The 20894-nt window shown below is 41.6% G+C and overlaps 1 protein-coding gene across 3 annotated transcripts in view; it reads right to left on the reverse strand.

Moving 5' to 3' along the window:
- LOC136831463 (uncharacterized) overlaps window positions 1-20894 on the reverse strand; it is a 177057-nt gene that overhangs the window by 131492 nt on the left and 24671 nt on the right. For 2 of the 3 annotated variants that reach the window (XR_010850893.1, XM_067091955.1), the window contains exon 1: window positions 298-20727. Coding sequence is in view for 2 of the 3 variants with exons in the window: in XM_067091955.1 (XP_066948056.1) it covers window positions 298-20575 (20278 nt within the window). In the remaining variant the exon portion in view is untranslated. Of the gene's footprint in view, window positions 1-297; window positions 20784-20894 lie in introns of those variants that run through there. The other variant, XM_067091954.1, reaches the window with a different exon arrangement.

Below are 20894 nucleotides of genomic sequence, written 5' to 3' on the forward strand. Positions count from 1 at the left end.
AAATTGAAATATTTTCATGACAATCTTGAATTCGAATCCTACAAACTATTATGTTTCACATCAAATGACTATTAATACTTGAGAAAAACTACTTTTTATTACAAAAAATATTTTCTACATAAAAATTCAAGACCATCAATAGCTTTCTAATTAATCAGATATGTACACAACAGTGTTCCAAGAGGAAACAAATATGGATTGGACATTTCATTTCTATATACCAGTTCTTTGCAAATTTCGTAAATCTATAACTATAATAATGAAACTTATTCCAAAGAAAAAAAAGCACATGCATACCTGGAGAACCAGCCTGGAGTGGAGAGATCTCATCTTTTTCTCGATGCTCTGGGGTGAAAAATGCCATGTTCCACATGGAGTCACGGTATTCTGAATCACAATCACTAATACCATCACTGTACTGGACTGATTTAAGATGAAGGTCCCTTGCTGGACTGCTAGTACCATCCTCCCCAATATTGTTATCCTGACACTCATTTCCCAAGCCCTCCAAAGACCTAATATCACTACTAGAGGTGTTCTGATCTGTGCTGACATCTTTCCCTTCTCTCCTTTTGTCATCAAAACTATCATCTTTCTTAGAATGACTTTTACCTTCCCCAGAATCCACAGCATCATTTCCACTCTTAGAGTCTTTAGCATGCTTATTAATTTCACCCTTTTCCAATTCAATGTGACTTCTATTCACTAATACTGATTCCTTGACTTTCTCAACTGGCATTTGTTTACTGGACTCACATTCATTAATGTCACTTGAACACTGTCTGTTCTTTTGTATTATATGGTCGTCTGTTTGTTGAATATCGTTAGAAGTCAAGTCAAGACTACTTACACGCTCCAAACAGATCTTTACCGATTTTAAATTGACATCATTTGATTGCATTTCATTCTCAAAAGGTTTGCTTGTGTTTTCATTACCTATCACTTGCGATAGATTCCTTGACTTACTTTCTACAAGAGGTTGACCCGTTTCACTCAACCCATCATCTATTTCTTCTTCCTGATCACTGATATTGCTCTTCCTGGAAATTCTCTTGGATCTCCCACCAATCTTACCTGTTACATCACACACATTTAAAACTGAAACTTCATCCCTCTCTACACTAGGTTTACTAATAACAGATGGCGTTTCTTCTAATGTCTGATTACTACTAAACTCATTTCCATCATTGTGTTTCTCAAAAAAACTGGCTGCCTCAGTTGCAAAATTATCTTTAATTACTGTTTCTGTAGCATTCTCTGTAGCGTCTTTCATTATTTTACCTGATGAATTCTTAGATGTGGACTGGCTACATGTACTAGGCAAAGACTGAGTACTGCAGATGCTTGTGGATACACCATCCCTGTTCTCCACATCTAATGATGGTGAATTCCTCTGCACTGCACCTGATGAGTTCTCCCTCTTCTCCTTTGGTGAGTCAGGATTAGGATTAGATTTCTCCAAACTCCTACATCTTGTAAGCCTCACAGTACTTACATTCCCATCTTGAATGCTGGTGTGATTTTGTACAGATTCCTCAATGCTGTCAAATTGCCTTAATGACTCTTCTAATTCATCCATGTCGACAGACACCGGTCTCAAGGGTAACAATTTTGATTTCTTATTCTTGGTATGGCCCTTTGTTTCATTACCAGTCTCTGTTTTATTATCTTTACTTGGAACTTGGTCTGCTTTACTTGCCAGTGGTAATTTCGATCTTTGTACGTTTCCTGAACTTGAACTACATAAATCACTTGCTTCAAAATTATTTTGTGACATCATTCCCGGATAGCCATCATCTCTTGTTACAAGTTCACCTAAGGATTCACTTTCCTTCACCACAGCAGCTTTGTTACTTGTAACTTTCCCGTCTCTCTCCTGGCTTTCATCAAATTTGACAGATCTGGCTTCACCTGGAGCATTGTCAGTGCCACTGCTGCTGGCTTTCTTAAGCACATTACCAGTTATTGGAACTTCAGTTCCACCACTAACATCCTTGTGATATTCTTCCTGACGTTCCACTTCATCAGATTCACTTGATGACGGATACCAAAGTCTTTTGATGCCTGCCTGGAAAGTGGCATTATTGAAGATCAAATTTTTCACAGTTTTCTTATTAATATCTGGATCAACTGCAACATCATCATCAGTACTATATTTCTTTCTTTTTACTTTTTCACTCCTCTTTTCCTTGGCATTCATACTTTTCTTTGGATTGCTGTTTTTAACTGAACTCTCTTGAAGGTCATCTTCTGAACTACTAGAGGAGTCAATGATAGCTCTTGATTTATAAACCTTTCTACCTAAATCCTCCCTAGTATGTTGTCTGCGTAATCTGTTACTTTGTCTCATGAGCTTTCTGCAAACTTCAGAATTATCAGTTTTGCTGTTCTTTCCTGTTTCACATACTCTACTTCCATCTTCACCTTTTGCAGACTTCAAACCCAATAATACTCTGCTTTGTACTAACTTTTGACTTACTTCTGTGCTTTTCTTTTTATTTCTCTCATCTGTACTTCCCTGGTTGCTTCGAAGATTTTCATTCAGAGTAACATATTCCAACTCATTCACTACATTTTTACCTGATGCATTAATTTCTTCTTTATCTGCCTTGGTGTCGCAAGTTTCACCACCTTTATCCAGAGTAGCACTACAGCTATTATTTCTCTTAGACTCTGACTCAGTAATACCAGAATCACTCAAGGGGCTACTTGTTTCCAATGACAGCTCCGATGATGATTTATCATTTAAGACAATCTCTTTGTTACATATAATGTTTTTCTTTCCCAAGCTGTGTTTAGGGACACTGGCTTCTTTCCCTTCTTTACCTAATAGAGATGTTGTACCCTCTAAAGCAACAATGTCTATTCCTGAAGTTTCATTATATACTTCCTTTTGACTGTTTCCTCTCTCCTGTGCAATTTTCTTTAGTTTCCGTAACAGTGGAGAACCACCTTCAGGTAACTTAGAATTCCGCACACTTCTGCGCAGCTTTTTTGAACTACTTTCTTCTGTTGGACTTGACAAAATCCTCTTTTTCACTTTTAATGAACCTTTCATTTCATCTTGTTCCAGACTGAATGATAGAGGAGGCGTTATAGAGTCTTCAATAAAATCTTGGGGCGACCAAACCTTTTTCTGAGGGCCTGAGAACCTCAGAGTTTGACGAGTAAGCTTTTTAGGAGCAAAAAATCGTGATTCATTTGGTAAAGGTGATGTGCTCTTTACAGAATTTAAAATTTTTGGTGAAAGTTTCTCTAAAATGACTTTTGGAGGGGTACTGAGTTTCACATCACTCACATGAAACGTATTTAATGTTCTGTCTGTTGAAGGAGGTACATTCTCTTCAGGTGATGCCTCAAGAATATCATTTGAAACCTGACTATTTGTGGATCGTTGAGATTGTGTTCTCATATTAAGAGATGTATGGGCAGGTTCCCTGGTGGTATCCTTATTTGCGCTACAGTCTTCATCTATATTATTTGGTGAAGTGCTTTGCTCTGAAATAGGTGCCCTATCATCAACAAAAAGGGCTTCTAAATCTTCATCATTCATAGCCCTTGAATCTGGAGTTGTAATTCTCTCAGAGCCTTTTGTTGGAGATCCAAGAATAGCAGCTAATTCCACCTCTACAGAGTCTAATCGTGACCTTGCAGACTTAGGAGTTACAAGTTGGGGCGAAGTACACCTAACCTGTGGAGGAGTTACCCTTGAGGTTGTTAACTTCAGGGAATTATCAAATGGAACAGGTGGTGGAGAAAGAACTGGGGATGGAATGGATGTCACTAATGATGAAGTATGCTGAGATAAAACACCCTGAGATACTGATGGTGCAATTTTTGAAGAAGGTGAATCATGGGAACTGGAGATTTCTGATGTTTCTGAACAATCTACCACTGAAGATTTCACTGGTGAAGAGGATAAAAGTAATGAACTTGAAACCTTGGAAAGCCTCGGAGATGGTGGCGAAGACTGTGACAAAGTACATTTCTGTTTTCCAAATGACTGTTCACCAGCTTCCAACATAGATGGTGATGTCTCAACATGCAGCACTGGGGAATTAAACTCATTTTCATTCTGTGGTGAGGAATCTTTTGAATTAAAAACGTTATCTGAATTTCTTTCTTCACCTTTTTCTTGTCTCCGAGATTCCTCATTTTCAGTAAATTCTGATAATTTCTCACTAGCCCCTACCTGATTCACTGCCTTGTCATCAGGGTTGCAACTGGATTTCTGAGGAGAAGGAGCACTTGGTGGCTTAATCTTAATCTTCAGAGTTCCCAGTGACTTTGGAATGGTTTCCTCTGTGGTTTCTTGGTCTCTGTTTTTAGATACTGCTGGTTCTGCACTACCACCTACATCAGGTATAATATTCTTACTACTGTTGTTCTCTGTTATTTCATCCCCTACAGATTTTGGTAAAGATGATGCTGCAGAATTGTCCCTTTGGACATCAACTGTGTTCTTTTCCTGCTCCCAGTGCGAGTTGCAGCGTCTCAACTTTAACATGACATGTGCTGGTGCCGGAGGTATTACAAAGCCATCGTCTGAAAGCTTAACTCTTGGAGCTGCATGTGACTTGACCCGATCACCTGCTTCCAATGTTGAAGAAAATCCAGATGTAGCAGATTTTTTTATTATCAATGTAGGGATAGCTGGCATTTTTTCTTTGGTTATACTATCAAGTGAATTATCTGCATTAATGGGTTTATCTTTACCTACCGCTTCTTTCTTAGAAGCTACAGATTTGGATCCAAATGGGGAAGTGACCAATGATTTATCAATTGGATGATCATGCAAACTATCAGAAACACCAGAAATGTCTTTACTTGGGGTTCCCTTTTTAGATGCTGAAGTCCTAGATGCAGATGCTGTAACTTCCTTTAAATTTTCCCCTTCATTTTCCAAAGAAGAGTCAATGAAAGATGGAGGGGGATTCTCAGATTGAGATGCTGAAGGAACACCTATGCATGCCTCACTTACAGCACTTTTAGGGTTAGGCAATGTACTCTCTTTGGAATCAGAAGCATTTCCTCTTACACTGCGTTCCTTTTGACTCTTGTTATTTCCAGACAACTCTTGAGTACAACTCTCTATATCATCTTTTTGCTGCATAATTTCATCATTTACATTAGTAATGAGAGGTTTCTTAATTCTAAGGATAATTTGTTTTTCACGAGGAGGTTTCTTGATCAACTTTAACTTAAGACCATCCTGTAAGAAATTATGTGGAGTTGACCCAGGACCAGTGTAATGTATACGGTGAACAGGGGTATACATGGGAGAATAAAGTGGTGTAACGCCCCCTGAATAACCAGAGGTATGGCAAGGAGTGCGTAAAGGCGTCCTCAAGTAACTGAAGTTTGGCTCTCTTCTTGGTGTCCTAATAGCATTACGAACTATTCTCTGAGCTTTCTTAAAGGTTGAACTCTTCTTTTTTCTAAGTTTCTCTAATCTCTTGGCAACAGGAATGTCCTCTTCACTCATATCTTCATCAAAGTCATAGACATTGTTAGTAGGTCTAGGTAGTTCACCTGTGTCAATGCCCAATGGGTCATGAGGGTCAAAATGAAGTGGAACAGATTCTGGAGAGGTTATGGACATATTTGGCAACTCATTACCCTCCTGTGGTATAGCAAGTTCATTAGACATTTTATTTCCTTTACCAATGTTGCCAGTAATGTACTCTGGGGATTTCAGTTTTCTTTTTCGTTTTGAAGGATTTTTTGCAGGTGATATACTGGCAGGTCTCTTCCCTGGTGCTGTTCGTTTAATAGTTATTCTTAAAGTAGATCCTCTATTACCTACCACCGTCAACTCGGGTGGTGGGGACACACTGGGTGATTCAGAGATGGAAGTTCCAGGATCTGAATAAGGCATTGTACTAACCGTAGCACTACTGTTATTGTACCCCTCTTTGGAATTATGAAATAATGTAGATTTTACTCTCTTTGTAGAAGCACCAGCTTTCTGATTTTGTGATGTAGCATCCAAAAGCAAAATTGACTTCTTGGGAGGGCGTCCTCTAGGCCTAGGCTTCTTCATTACATTTGCTGCACCTGCTTCAGCTGCAGAGGTGCTGCCATCTAGTACACAAGTCTCTTGGACTGAGGATACACTGGCAAGGTTTGTGTTTGTCACCCTGGCATCACATACCAGTGCTGTACCTGAGGGCTGGGATGGTGTGGCTAAGACTCCTTCCAAAACTTGACTGTCATTTATCTTTGTCTTTCGTGGACGTCCTCGTCGCCTTTTTACTGGTGGAGCAAGGCTGTTGTTACCAGGCATAACCCCTTGTAATTGGTGAAATTGCACAGATGCTCCAGAAGCAAGGGGAGGGTTTAAAGAATTCACTGCTAGAGATGTGGGCTTCTGCACTGCTGGCTGAGCTTCAAAGTCAAAGAACTTTGTATAAGAAATGTTAGCTTTAGCTCGCCTTCCTCTCCCTCTTAGAATTGGTTTTTCTGATGATGGAACATCCTCAGTAGGTAATGGCAGAGCTGGTAATTCCTTTGCTACTGGTTTTTGTAATTCTGGCATTGTCTCTTTCTCTGTCTTTTGATCCTTTGGCAACTCATCAATTAATATAGCTGGCCTGCTGGTATTACCACACACACTCTCCATATCTCTTTTCTGTTTAACTGAAGGGACTTTTTGCTTTCTACCTACATTTTTACCAGCAACATTTCTACCTTTCCTCACTACAGGTTTTCTCACTGGCACCTTTTTAGTCTGTCTTCTTCTCCCTTGTACCTTTTTTTCTGGTTGATCTGGTGTTGTTGATGTTACTTCTGAACTGCTGTCAGGCTTACACTGCTGAAACAAATCTTCACTGTATGCTTTTAAAGCTCCTTTAGTGGGTAACTTGAGTACTAATTTTGGAACTCCCGCAGTTTCCTCATTCAAACCATATCGGACATTATCATCTAAACCAATAACATGGTCTTCATGAACTGGCTGCTGTAAGTTTGAGAGTTTACTGGAAACTTGCTGATCAGGTGAAGTACAGGTAGGATCTTTGGTACCTGTACCTTGATTAGGTAATGGAGAAGTATGACAAGGCTCATAACTCGGGGACTGTCTTGGTAATAGATTGTTCTTACAACTGTTAATATCCTGGTCATCCTGAAAGGCTGTGCATGATGCTGGGAGTGGTGACAAAACACTGCTTCTGGTGAAATCTTGTGGTGGAGGCACAGATGGAGGAGTAGAGATATGCTTGGGTAAAGAGGAATGAGATGGGGTAGCTAACTTTAGTGCGTTGACATCATTTTTTTCAGAGCTGACCTCACCTTTTTCAAGGCTACAAACATTTTTTGCAGGGCTGGCCTCACCTTTTGCTGTATCAGCCTTGTTTGCCTCCGAAGAATTTTGATCAGCATTAGCATCATCTAATATCACTGACTCAGGTACATCAGAAGTTTTCCCGTTTGCAGATAAAAGTTCAGCTCTAGGGCTAAAAATCTGCTGGTCACAGCCAATTTTGTTCTCAGCTTCTTCTTCATTTCTTTGGAGAGGAGAACTAACAGAAGCAATCACTTTCTCAAGATTTTCATTAATTACAGCATTCTGCTCCTTCACAGCACAATCTTGACTGATTTCAGTTACAGTGGCTATCTCATCATCTGAAGAATCACAAGAACGAGGAGGAGAAAACGGAGGAGGAGAATGTCCTGAAAAACTTGTGGGTTCACTTGCTTGGCTTGATGAGCTACTTCTTCGACCAAATATTCTACTGGTTTGTATATTGCGGCATGAGTCTGCATCACTATCTTCGTGAAAGAAGGAGAGGCAAGGAGAGACTGATGGAACAGAACCCTCAGACACTTTTGCTAGATCACTGGTTCTAGGAAGTTTAATATCTACAATCTCCTTCTGAGGGGGATCCTGAAAAACTTCTAAAAGAGACTGATCCTTTGATCCCCCAACTATACCCTTCAAAAGGGATATAGTTTCATCAAGCTGGTCCAAGGACGAGGCTTTGTCTTGAACTGCAGCTGTTGCCTCACCGCTTGTATTTTTTTCTGTTTCCAACCTGGCTTCTTTTTTGGGGGCAAAACTGGTTTCAGATATGGATTCTTCCCCTCCTACTAGCTGGGATGCAATAGTATTAGTTGGTCTACTATTATCAATAACTGGTGACTCTGACTGACTCTGCAATAAAGCTGTATTCCATGTATGTGTATCAGATTCACATGGGGATTTTGTAGTTCCATCAGGAAATTTTTCTTTACTTACTGAAGCAACCATTTCTACTGGTGAACTTATAGTATGAGGAGAATTAGTTGTCAGTGCACAAGGAGACCTCTCTGCAGTGGAATTAGCTGTAACTACACAAGGAGACCTATCTGCAATACATGGAGACTTACAAGGAGACCTATCCGCAATACATGGAGACTTTCTGGTAACTAAAGGAGACTTAGCACAGCTAGCAGGAGACCTACTACATTCCATAGGAAGCCTGTCAAATCTACCTTGAAGAATGTCTGGGCTTTTAGATGTAACCTCAGTTTTACTAGATTTTATTACATCTTCATGAATCTCTGTTTCATTCATAGCAAAATTGACTTCGTTTTCTGGTACATCTACTTCACCAGACTGATTATCCTCAAATTTGGATGAAATTGTTTTCTTAAATCCACGTTCAAAGTGCCGTTCTGTGTCTGGATGCATACTGCATAAATCACTCTGCTGCATATCACACACATTGTCATCAAAGTTTGATTCCTTAAAGACATGAGATTCCTGTTTCATATTCATCTGGATTTCAACTCTTGTTCGGTTCTGGCAGTCATCAATAGAGTTACTTGTCTCATCAATAATTACTGTGTGAGGAGTACTCGTTTCTGTACGCTGATTATCAATAGAGCCTCGTATGTACCGCATGAGAAATTTTCCAAGCTTTCCAACTTGTTCTGGCCGAGTGCCATCTTCTGATAACTGAGATCCATGAGGGTACTGATAATCAGTTGTTGGTGGCATATAGCCTGCAGCAGTGTTCCCACTACAAGGAGTAACATTTGCTGTGTTGCAGGGCAAGTTACTGTTAGCACCATCTATGGTCACTGGTCGACTTGCAACAATTCGACCACTGTCAACAGGCCTATCAAATTCTGAAAGACCATCAATTGAGCGAGTGATGTTTGCAGAGCTTGAGTTTTCTGAAGACTGATTCATGTCTATTGAATGAGGTGACTTTTCTTCACTAGCTTTTCCTTGAAACTGTTGTGTCTTTGCTGATACTGCAGTTTCCACCTTCCCTTCACTAAATTGTTTCTGTGATGATATATGATGAAGTGATTTCCCCAATCCTTCTAAAGTTGAGGTCTCTGTTACACATGCTTCCTCTGATTCTGATAAAGGAGGAATATTAATCTCAGGTTGTGGAAAATCATAGTCTACTACATTAATTGGGCTATCCTCAGGAGAGTTCTCCTGACATGCTTTGGATTCACTGTCCTTGTTCTGTTCTGAATGGAGATTCTGCACACTTGTAAAAGGTTTTTCTGACTCTGACAAACTCTTTTCATGCTGATATCGCTGTACTGGTGCACGGGAAGACTTATAAGGCTCCAAAGGAGTATGCTGATTGAAAAGAACCCTTGAAAGACATGAGTCCACAATATATGGTTGTCTTACCTGCATGTGCATTTGACTGGACATTCCTGGCCACCTATTGTAATCTGGGGGTATCGATTCTAATGGAGGGAATCTGGGTTGTTCGTGGTACTTGAATCCTCCCCTCCAACGTAACTGACTAACATCCTCTTTGCTTACAGTTTGGGAAGAAACTGTTTCATCCTTAGGTGGAAAATGAGATCGAGATGGTGCACCATACCTCGCTATATGTTGATGACCTGAATCTAAGGTCATCAAAGGATCTGCAGGACGGAAACCAAAATTCATTGGTTTAAAAATAGAATCTCTTCGTAATCGATCTTTTGAGTGAGGGTCTGGTGGCCTGTTACCAGGCATACGATAACTCCAATCAGGAGGCTGCTGCATAGGTGTGACACCTGATCCACCTGGTGGTGGTGCCATAGCATGAATAACTGTTTTTGATGGAGGTGGAGGTGAACTCACAATACTACTTTTACTTACTGCAGGACTCGGTGTAATTCTCAGGCAAGGAATGCTCTGAGTTTGAGGCAATGTTCCTGGATAAGGCAAAACTTCAGGATCAGCTGAATCCTCTGGCATTAGAGTAACTGACCTTTTACGTAGTGGACGGCACTGTTCATTACCATATGCTCTTCGCTGTGCTACCAAATTTTGCAGGAGATGTCCCTCACTATATGGTTCTGCAACAAACTTCTTGGGATAAGAATCATGTGAAAAGGGAGGAATTACTTTACTATCACTGCCTTTTTGAATAACTAATGCCAAAGGAGATGTCTGCTGACCCTGAGGTTCTGAGCTAGGAGAAGAAGCAGGAACTTTAAGAGGTGTACTTGGGGTACTCTCTGATGACCAATCAGTTCTACTCTTTGAACTGTTTGAACTTGGGGATTCAATAATACGGCGCACACAGCCCTGAGGTGTTCTCAAGGTTCTTATTTCTTGGTCACTGCCAACAGATGGACAACTGGAAAATGGAATCTGCAACTCAACCCCAACAGACCCAAGTGAATCAACTGACCTTGCATCAGGTTCAACTATTGGACTTGGTCCAGCTGCCCCTATCTGTGACCCCGGAGTGTTTTGTCTTGTCTGAGTAACAGGTGTAATCTGAGGCACAGGATTTCCATCTCTAAATACAGGTGCTCCATAATCAAATGAACCAAGCCTAGGAACTAAAGTGGGATGACTAGTATGGCCTGTAGTTGAAGGGTAAACTTCAAACCGATTAGGCTGTGGGCCAGGAGATGACACTCCTTGGCTACAGCTGTTGTAAGAGAGAGGAACTGGCCCAATTTTGGAAGCAACTTCTAACTTGGATTCACTGGAGTACGCTCCTGTTACAGGTTCAGCCGAATGAGTTCCCTCTGGTGTTCGATTGCGAGATGAGTGTATCAAATGCTTTTTCAAGTTATTTATCACATGTGTTTTTGGTTGAGATGGTTCAGTTCCATCCAAAGTCACCTGAGGCTGACTAACTTCAGATCCATGCATGGGTAATAAGTAAATAGGTTTATTATTAGAAACACCTGAATGTGTTGTGGAAACAGGCAAAACTTTACTAGAAGTAACTGATGTGCTGAAGCTTTTTGGAGGAAATTCCTTTACCCCTACAGTCTCTAATTTGGAAAGCCTTGAATCTTGCTTTGGTAATTTATCTGAATTATTAAATTCTGCATTTAAAGATGCATGGGCATCACTAAAAATGTTTGGTGATGCAATCCGTGTTATCTTTACCAATGGTGTTTCTCTGCCAGCATGACTACTAGATAAAACTGAAGAAAGTGATGTAGGACATGGCAATGTTGATGATTGAGGTGTATGACAAGGCAGAACTGGCAACACTGTAAGGCTGGGCACAGCCGATGATACAGACATTGGACTGGGCAATGATGATGTGACAGAGATGGTGGATAACAATGATGGTTGGGAAGTAAGACTAAGCACTGCTGAGGACACAGAAGAATGAATGGGCATGGCAGCAGAAGACAAGTTATTGCCACTGGACACTGATGGTGTAATGGATGAATGATTCTGTGATGACTGGGAAATAGAGATATGACTGGGTGCCACAGACAAAAGGGGTGTGCGACAAGGTACTGGTGGAGAATGTGATGCATGACTTGACAATGATGAAGGAAATGATGTTAGACTGGGACTTCCAGACGACATGGGTAAATTATTTGATACTGACATTGGTACACATGCAGGACTGGTCTTGTTTGAAGACAAAGGTGCATGCCTCAGCACTTCTGATGCCAAACTTCCATGACCGGGGACAGCCAGAGATAACACGTGACTGGGGACTGTAGACAACATAGGTTGAGAACCAGATATTGTTGATGACATAGACAAGTGACCAGGCAATGATGATGAAAGGCATACATTACTAGACACCGATGAAGGTAGACTTATATGACTGGGCACAGTAGAAGGCAAACAAACAGGACAAGGCACTGGCAACGACACAGATGTGGGTACTACAGGAGAAAGAGATGCATGACTCATACCCGTTGATGAAATGCATAGACTGCTTGGCATTGCAGATGATACAGACAAATGACTGGGCATTGCTGGCATATGAGACACATGACTGACAACTGATGATGACGGGGATGTGCAACTGGTTACTACTGAAGAAACAGACCCAGGAACAACCATTGGTGATGCCAAAGAGACACGACTGGGAGCCAATGATGAGGTGTAACTGGACTCTACTGCAGAATGGGAAATACTGGTGAGTAATGATAAAGATGAGGGAGCATGAATGGGAACTACTGATGAAAGGGACACCTGATTTGGAGCTGATGATGACGAAGACATGTGACTGGGTACCGTTGACAATAACGGCATCTGACTCTGTCCAGCTGATGACAAAGATACCTGACCAGGTCCTGTTGAGGAAAATGAGGAATAAGACATTTGACTGACCACTGCTGAAGAATGTGAGATGTGGCTGGGAGTAACTGTAGATACGTTCAAACTCCTTGTAGCTGCAGCACTTACTAGATGAGAAGCAGAAGTAACAGAACTAGCTGATGCAGTTGTGATTGGTGCAACATTCAATTTAGCAACAGCAGGTGCAGTTACTGACAAGTCCATCAATCTCTTGGATTCTATGGATGAATAACTGGTCGAGCCCATCATTTGTGAAACAGATACTGCAATTTGGTCATGAGACTCAGTAACAGGCAATGAAAAAGGAATATTTGTATGAGGTGTCATATACTTCACAGGTTCCTTAAAGCTAAGAGGAGTTCTTATTGGAGAAGGCGGTAAAGACATAGTGCCCCTCAATGAAGCAGTGGAGGCTTCATTTCTCACAATAAAACTTGGAGATAGCCCTCGGTCAGGATGCAAGAAATTTCTTGTATTTGGCAATGAAATGTGTCTACCTATAAACTGTGTGGATTTTTGAGTTCCCTGAAATGGTACTGATAATGGCTGACTTGCAACAGATAAAGGACGAGGCAATGGCTGTACGTTTTTTTCACTTGTTGGAGAAATATGGCCAGCAACTTCAGCAGAAGAAATTCTGCGATATTGTGGACAAGATGCATCTGGGACTGAATGCCCAGTGGAAATGGCAACTGGAGAATCAGTATCAAGGCAAGATGACATGGAACCAGCAGGTGAAACCTGTGGTAAATTCTGTGATGATAAACTCTGTGTGACGGTTGACACAACAGAGGGCAAGGAACTAGAGGGAGCAGATGTAAACGTGACTTGAGGAACTACACTTTGTATACTCTCTGTGGATGAGGCTGGAGAAACACTAATCTTTGAGAAAACATAAGAAGATGTAGCTGCTGGCGGAGTCCCACATGAACTACAGTTTGGAGTTAGCTGGGGGCTTGCTGTTGATTTTGGAGTCACTGACATTTCTGAAGGGCTACGAATAGTTTTATCTAATGATGGAACAGCCTGATGTGGAGAGGCTAAGTGGGTACTTGTAGTTAGTGATGATGGAGATTGTGTGACCACGCATTCAGTAATGGCTTTACTCTCTGTATTAAGAGCTTCAGACATGTTCAAAAATACTGGTAACGCTGCAGTTCCTGGCTGATACACACTTTTATCCATTATTGAGACCTTTGTGACTTCTACAGTCTCCTCAACCAATGGGGGCACCATGGGAAGATGGTTACCTGGACTAAGCTTAGACTCTTTGGGATTTTCAGAGCTGTTAGGTACAGCTAAGGGTGACTCACAATATTTGTTCTGGGCATTATCACTTAAGGTTTCCTGAGCATTTCTCCCTATACCCTCCAAGTTGTTGTTCTTCAAAGACTCTGGAGTACTAGCACTCTGAGAGGAATTGTTGGACAAAATCATTTCTTCAGGATTACCCACTATGTCAGTGATGTGAGAATTACCCTGCGAGTCTGAAATACCTTCTTGGCTTTTTTGAGGAACATCTGCCAAAATAACAGCTGGAAGAGATGGCTGTTCTTGGATATCTGGAGTCCCATCTGCAACTTGATCTGCATAATTCTTATTTTGATCTTTGATGAAATGACCATCCCCAACAGAAACCTCAGAATTCTTTTCTCCTTGGGTAGGTACGGAGTAGTTATTGCTACCAGCATTGATGACAACATCCTTTCCTTCACTATCAACCTTCTCCTTTTCTGATAAAGAATTCTTATCTGACTCCTCTTGACACAATGCTTCTAATGTCCTAAGAACAGGTAGCATAGTTGTTTCCTTTGGCAATTCACGAGGTGTAGAATCATTATCTTCATTGAATACTGTGTCTTTATCTGGTGGTGAATCTGGATTTCCTTCATTATTTTCAGTTGACATACAGGACTCTCTATCTACAGAAATTGCATTTTCTTGATTGTTAACATTTTCAGTGTTACTTACTGAAATAACATCAGAGGGTTTCTCAACACCCACTTGAAACGTGGGTAAGCTCAGCTCATCAACCAAATCTTTAACACAGTCACTGTCAAAACTACCAAGTTGTTGAAAGGCCTGCTGAACAATATCAATCTTTTCTTCGTTTCCTGAGCATGCTCTATTCACACTGTTTTCTGCAGTCTCCTCAGGCAAACCACTGACACAACTGAACAGGTTACTTTGGTGAGTGGAAGCTTGCTCAATACTTAAAACACTACCAGAGCCACTACTGTCCAAGGGAGTTATAATCTCTGTGAATGGAAGACCTTGGATATTTGCAACAGCAGTAGTATTCGCAACAGGGATACTTGAGCTCAATGTTACAGGGAGCTGAAAATTAGACCCAATTAATGAAGCCTCAGTCTGATTCAAGTTGACAGAAGATGCATTCATTGTATCTATTGACCCTACAGATACAGCACTAGATGTCTGATTAGCCTGAGTTTCAGTACCTGAAACCATGGGTGTTATGACAAATGGCATAGATGATACATCTTGAGGCATTATCTGAAGAGGCATCAAAATCATAGGAGGAGCATACAAGGTGGGAATGGCATCTACACTACCATCAGGTTGTGAGAGAATGACAGGTACAGACTTCTGTTCCTCACCACTTGGGACTGTGCCTGGAGACTCTCCTCTGTTTTTTGAAGCTGCAGGAGCACTCAGCTGTGCTTGCAGTAAAGGCATAGTGGTTGAAAACACTGGCTCAGAAACAGTCGTTACAAGATTACTGGAGAGAGATGGTGAGCTATTAACATTATTGCTGCTTTTTGATGTCAGAGTTCCTTTTAATATACTTGGAGAAGAAGTTACAACAGGTGTTATGTTAGGTCCTTGACCTGACATGCTAACAACAGTCTCCACTCCAGAGAGGAACGTACTTAATGTACTAGCTGTACTTCCACTTTGAACCACCGATACTGGTGAAGAAGACGAGTAAGAAACGACTGAGACTTGAGCAGGGTCTGAAGTACATATCCCTAATGAGGATGATGTAGGAATATTTGACCATAATATGGGTGATGTAACTTGAGCACCAGGGGTGTTTACATTTGATGCAAGAGTCACAGGTTGGGGAAAATCATTTCCAGGAAGTACCTGCTCACCCGACAGACCAACCACATTCACTGTATCCACCTGAGATGGAAGACTGATTGAAACTGTCATTGTCTGTGCTGGAAGTGTGGTTGTGGTATGCGTTGTGACAGAAACTAGAATATTTCCATCTACAACAGAATCTCCTGATCCAACCTCTAGTGACTGTGTACCTGCATTTTTCCCTGATTTTTTCTGACTGGTAGAAGAGGACACTGGGCTCAGAAGGAATGAATGTGCCGGGGAACCTACTGGTTTCTTGTCAAATGATGATGAAAAGGAGGATGTGGAGGATAAAATTTCCAAGCTGCTACTACTGCATGGAGTACAAGCTGAGGAAGCTGGAATGTTCAAGTCTGTCTTATCTTGAGGTTCTGTACCACTTACAGGTGAAGAAATTACATCATGTTGTGAAGTGACTGAAGGAACATCAAAAATTGAAGTTGAAGTATTGTATTCATCTACTGACTTTGGTTCTAATGAGCAATTTTGGCCACCACTACCAGCATTAGCTGTTGTTGCAAAAGATGAAGCCTCCCCCAGTGAGACTGATCTTTGGGAATCACTTACAACAGACTCAGTATTAACTGCCTGTAGCTCTGTGACTGGCTGTTGAGGTGATATTTGAGAAATGTGTAAAGGTGTTTTTGCCACTGGACTTAAAACAGAACTTTGCACAGTTGGTAAAACAGGCAGTGGACTATACTGATTATCTTGGCTTTTCTGACTACAAGGGCTTGCAGACAAGGATGAACTAGGAGATGCACCTGAGTTCTGGAGAGACTGATCTTGACCAGCTTTTGCAAGTGGCGTTAAAGGGGCACTTAAAGGAGTTATGGGAGCAGAAATGGATGGCATGGAAAGGGACAAGGTAGACTGGGAGGAAACAACACTGTTTTCAACAGGCGTTCCCAGAGTCTGTTGACTCAGTGCAGTTGAATGAGAAGGTTGCTGAGGTGATGGTAAACTATCAATAGGAGTCAATGGTGTAATAGGTTCCTGAAGAGGTGTCATAGCTATTACCTGGCTTGAAGAAACAAGTAAATGGGGTTCCTGTGAAGATGGTGTCCCAGACATTTGATCATCCTGCAAGGAGTCACTAACATTCTGTGTGGTAGCTTTTGGTGGTTGTGATACTTCTGCAGTAACCTGAGAAGGGGGAAATGTTGGCTGATTGTCAAATATTGTCTGTGGCGTATGCACTGGAGTCTGAGGACCATAAGCATTAGGGGTGAATGGCATATATAATGGTGACTGACGAGGAAGAGATGACTGATGAGAATATGATGGTGTATGAGGTAAAGGACTTATTAATGGACCAGGGGAGGGTAGGTGAGGTAGGGGGCTGGGCATGCTAACATCATTTTCACACCCATAATGAGTTGGTGTGTGTGGCATTGGACTAACAAGGGGTCCTACTGAAGGATAAACAGGCATTGATGGATGCCTAAAATTATCATCATCAATATACGTAGGTGAAGGAGGAATAGGGCTTTTTGCTTGATCCAAGGCAGAAGGTTTTGTCACAATATCAGGATTTAAATTAGGTTGAGTGTGAGACTCTATAACATGAGCTGGCGTAGCTGGCATAGGGCTCATTAAAGGTTGCACAGAAAGATGATGTGCTGCTTCTTGGAAGTTAACAAACTGACTAGGAGTACTACTGGCTGGCAAACATTCATCTCCTTCACTTCCTCTACGAGGTGTATCTGGCATTGGGCTAAGCAAGGAATTGGTCATTGAAAAACTCTCAGGAATACTATGAGTTGGAGTATTAGCAACTGGACTGATCATGGGTCCCATTAATGAAGGGAGCACTGGCATGGGACTAACACTAATTGGTGATGTAACACGAGCAGGAGTCGGAGGGATAGGACTCATCATTGGGCCAGGAGCGGTGGGTAATGTGAATGCATGAGACTGCGATGGTGTAATGGAACCAGAAAGGCTCACTGAATGCTGGGGGCTGGCAGGGTGCAAGCGTAGGGAATTATCTTCAGAAGGCTGATGGCTGGGAGTCTGAGCTATAGGGCTCATCATAGGCTGTAATTTCTCCATTGTAGGAATGCCAGTGACATCAAGGCTTGAGACAGGTCCACTGTCATCTCTATGGGGTGCTGGTGTACATGGCATTGGGCTCATTAAGGGAAAAGATGCATTGATCAGAGAGTTTATATCCTCATTTTCTTCTATAGATGTTCTATTCTTAAAACAATCCTTTTCACCAGTCTCTTCACTAAAATTTCCAGAATGAATTGGTTTTGGTTTTGAAGGTTTTTTGACAATTTCTGAGCCCATTCCCACTTCAGTTTTGGCTTTACAGAAACTTGAAGCAAGTGAAGGAATGGATTTCAGCATCTTCTCTTTTGACTGAGTGTAGCTTTGATTCTTCTGAAATTGTGTCAGTCTACTTTGATGAGATCGATCATGCATATGAGCTGCAACGTCAGTGTCCAGGCCATCACCTGAACGAGAATAGGAAGAACCATCACTATTGGGCCATTTTCTGCCCCTTGGTGGTGATAAAGACTTCTCTTCCTTTCTTTGTCCCTTTTTGGCAGACTGATGGCCACTATTTCTGTGAGGAGAAAAAGAACTTGAAGATTTTACAGTACCAGCAGACAAAGAAAGAGACGAATCTATCACTGGAGAGTGGCTACCACGACCTGGTTGAGATCGTGGGTGAGGTGATGATGATGATGGATTCTTCGGTGAATGCTGAGATGCTGATTTTGAGGAATGAAAATGAGACACCTTTGGAGATGCACAGAAAGACTGTGGACGACTTCTTGGGGACTGGCCCTGGAACTTGGGAGAATGTTGTGGTCGTTCACCCTGTGAAGGTTGAATATTAAGATTTTGAGCAGAATGTAACCTTCCCTGAGATGAGTTTGGTCTGTTTCCTTGACGGTAGGGAGACCGAGTTCCACGTGCCTGTGGTTTTACTTCATCCAACTTTTCTTCCTGAGAACTTTGGTTTGACTGTCTCCCTTCATCCAGCAAAGACTGTCCACTCTGAGTTGAATATTTGTTATTAGATGACACCTGTGACGAATTTCCTAGCAAGGACTGGCTATGTCTTCCTTGATAAGACTGAGTCCCACTTTCTTGACTAGGGTATGACTGGTTGCCATGAGGATGCTGTTTGTGATCTCTTGAAGATTGTTGCCAACCTCCTTGTCCATGTTGTTTTAAGTTCCTGTCAGCTGACTTTGTTCGATATTCCTGAGCAGGTAACTGAGGTCTTTGACCAGACTGAGAACGGCCTCCAGGATGTGCTTGACTCCCCAGACTGGATGAGTGCGAAGTTTTTGTGGATGACTGAAAAGCCTTTCTTTGAGGAGACCCAGACTTACTCCCTTTGGAAGACAGTGACGAGTTGCCTGGCAAATGCAAAGATCGATGACTTGGTGAAGATTGTGTAAGGGTATTTGATTGTGGGTGGTGTGACGATGACTGCAAAATTCTGTTATGATGACGGTGTCTACCCTCGCGCTGTAATTCACTTTGGCTGTGAGGTGGAGATTGTGACCTGCTGTCCACAGGACGTGCCTGATTTCTTTGCTGTGGTGACTGATGGCGATTTCCTGGACAAGATGATGACCGACTGTTATCGTGTACCTTACTCGAGTCTTCCATACCATGGATATGTGAAGAATGTCGAGACCCTGAATGCTTCTGAGACCTTTCAATTCTTGCATCATCTGTAGGCTGCGTCCTCCGGCCTTTATCATGGCGACCATATGACTGCGGCCTCCCAGAAACTGTTTTTGATTCTTTTGTCTCATGAGGACTGGGATCAAGGTGACTTGATTTCTGCATACTTGATAGCTTAACAGCTTTGCCTTCCTTTACACCAGATATCTGGTGCACTTCTGTACCTACTGGAGCACTGTTCTGCAGTTCTCTGTGCTTAATATGATCTTTGTACTTTTCAGTGTTTCTTTGGTTAGTTGTATTTGGTGAGTTATTGCTTTTTCTAACATTAGTGACATCATCCTTACCTGCTGCTTTTTTCTTCTCTCCACTACTTTTGCAGTGGGAGGAACTGTCAGTGCTCTCCTTAAAGGAAGGCATTTCTCTGAGCATCTCAGGTAATTTTGTACTATAGACAGGCGATTCTGCATTTGGTGTCTGAGATGCAGATACAGGACTAGAATCTGCCCCAGGTGTTCTTGGACGTTCATATGGGGAGCTTATCATGTAATAAGAGTCAAATACTGAATCATATGGCATTCCTGATACATTTTTCTGTGACTCACTTAAAAACATATTTGGCCCTTCACTGCCACCACCACCAGGGGTGACTGGTCTTTCTGGAAGACTGCTTATGTCATCATAAATATAATCTGATACTTGCTCTTGTGGAGCCTGGGAAGGGGTATGGAATGGTTGACTATCTTCAACACCCAGCCCTGGGGTCTGAGGCCGGCCTTGAGAATGAAAACTAAAACCAAAACTATTACCATGCTCAGAATGAGGTGAGCTTCCAATTTCTTCAACAGCCTGACTCTCCTTTTTCAACCTAGAGGGAGGACAGGAAAGGGAATCATCTTTTGATTTTGATGGAGGAGGAGAAAAAGAGCCAAATAACCTTTTCATCTTTCTCTGTGATTTCCTTTTTAAGGAAGTATTTCCTTCAGACCCTGAATCAATTAATGAAGAACCTGCTCTACCATTATCATTTTTATTCTGACTAACGCAACTATTTCGATTTTCATTCTTTTTTGAAACTGGGCCTGATCTACTAGTGTCTTTCAAAGCAATACTGGACTCAACAACTGGATTACCTGGTGTTGGAGGACAATCAAAGTCACTCATCCAATCTGTGTTCACACAATTAGATGTTTTTACTAAATATTCTGTCTCCTGTAAAGGCTGAGATGCTTTTGACAAAGTGGGAGGTGGAGTTGATGGCTCATGCACTGGAATAAAACTACCTGGTGTGTGTGGCATTTGGTCAAAGTCGTCAAAGAGATCTGACCCTCCAACGTCAAGGGGCTGAGAAATTTTGTCAGGATAACATTCACTAGGGGGATTTACTATGGGAGAATTTTCATAAGTGTTACCTCTTGAAGAAGACAATTTGTGAGTCTCATTCCTTGAAGTGTGCCTGGTACTTACCTTTGTACCAACATCTCCTGAACTTACATCAGCTTTCGACCTGCAGAGAATAAATAAAAACACTTGATGCCATTACTCTTCTAAATTGATATTCCATTATACTGTAAGTAAATCATTACATCTGTTACTCCCTGTCCATCAAAAACAACTT

The sequence above is a fragment of the Macrobrachium rosenbergii genome, chromosome 48, assembly GCF_040412425.1.
Source record: "Macrobrachium rosenbergii isolate ZJJX-2024 chromosome 48, ASM4041242v1, whole genome shotgun sequence".
In the NCBI taxonomy this organism is placed as follows: Eukaryota; Metazoa; Arthropoda; class Malacostraca; order Decapoda; family Palaemonidae; genus Macrobrachium; species Macrobrachium rosenbergii.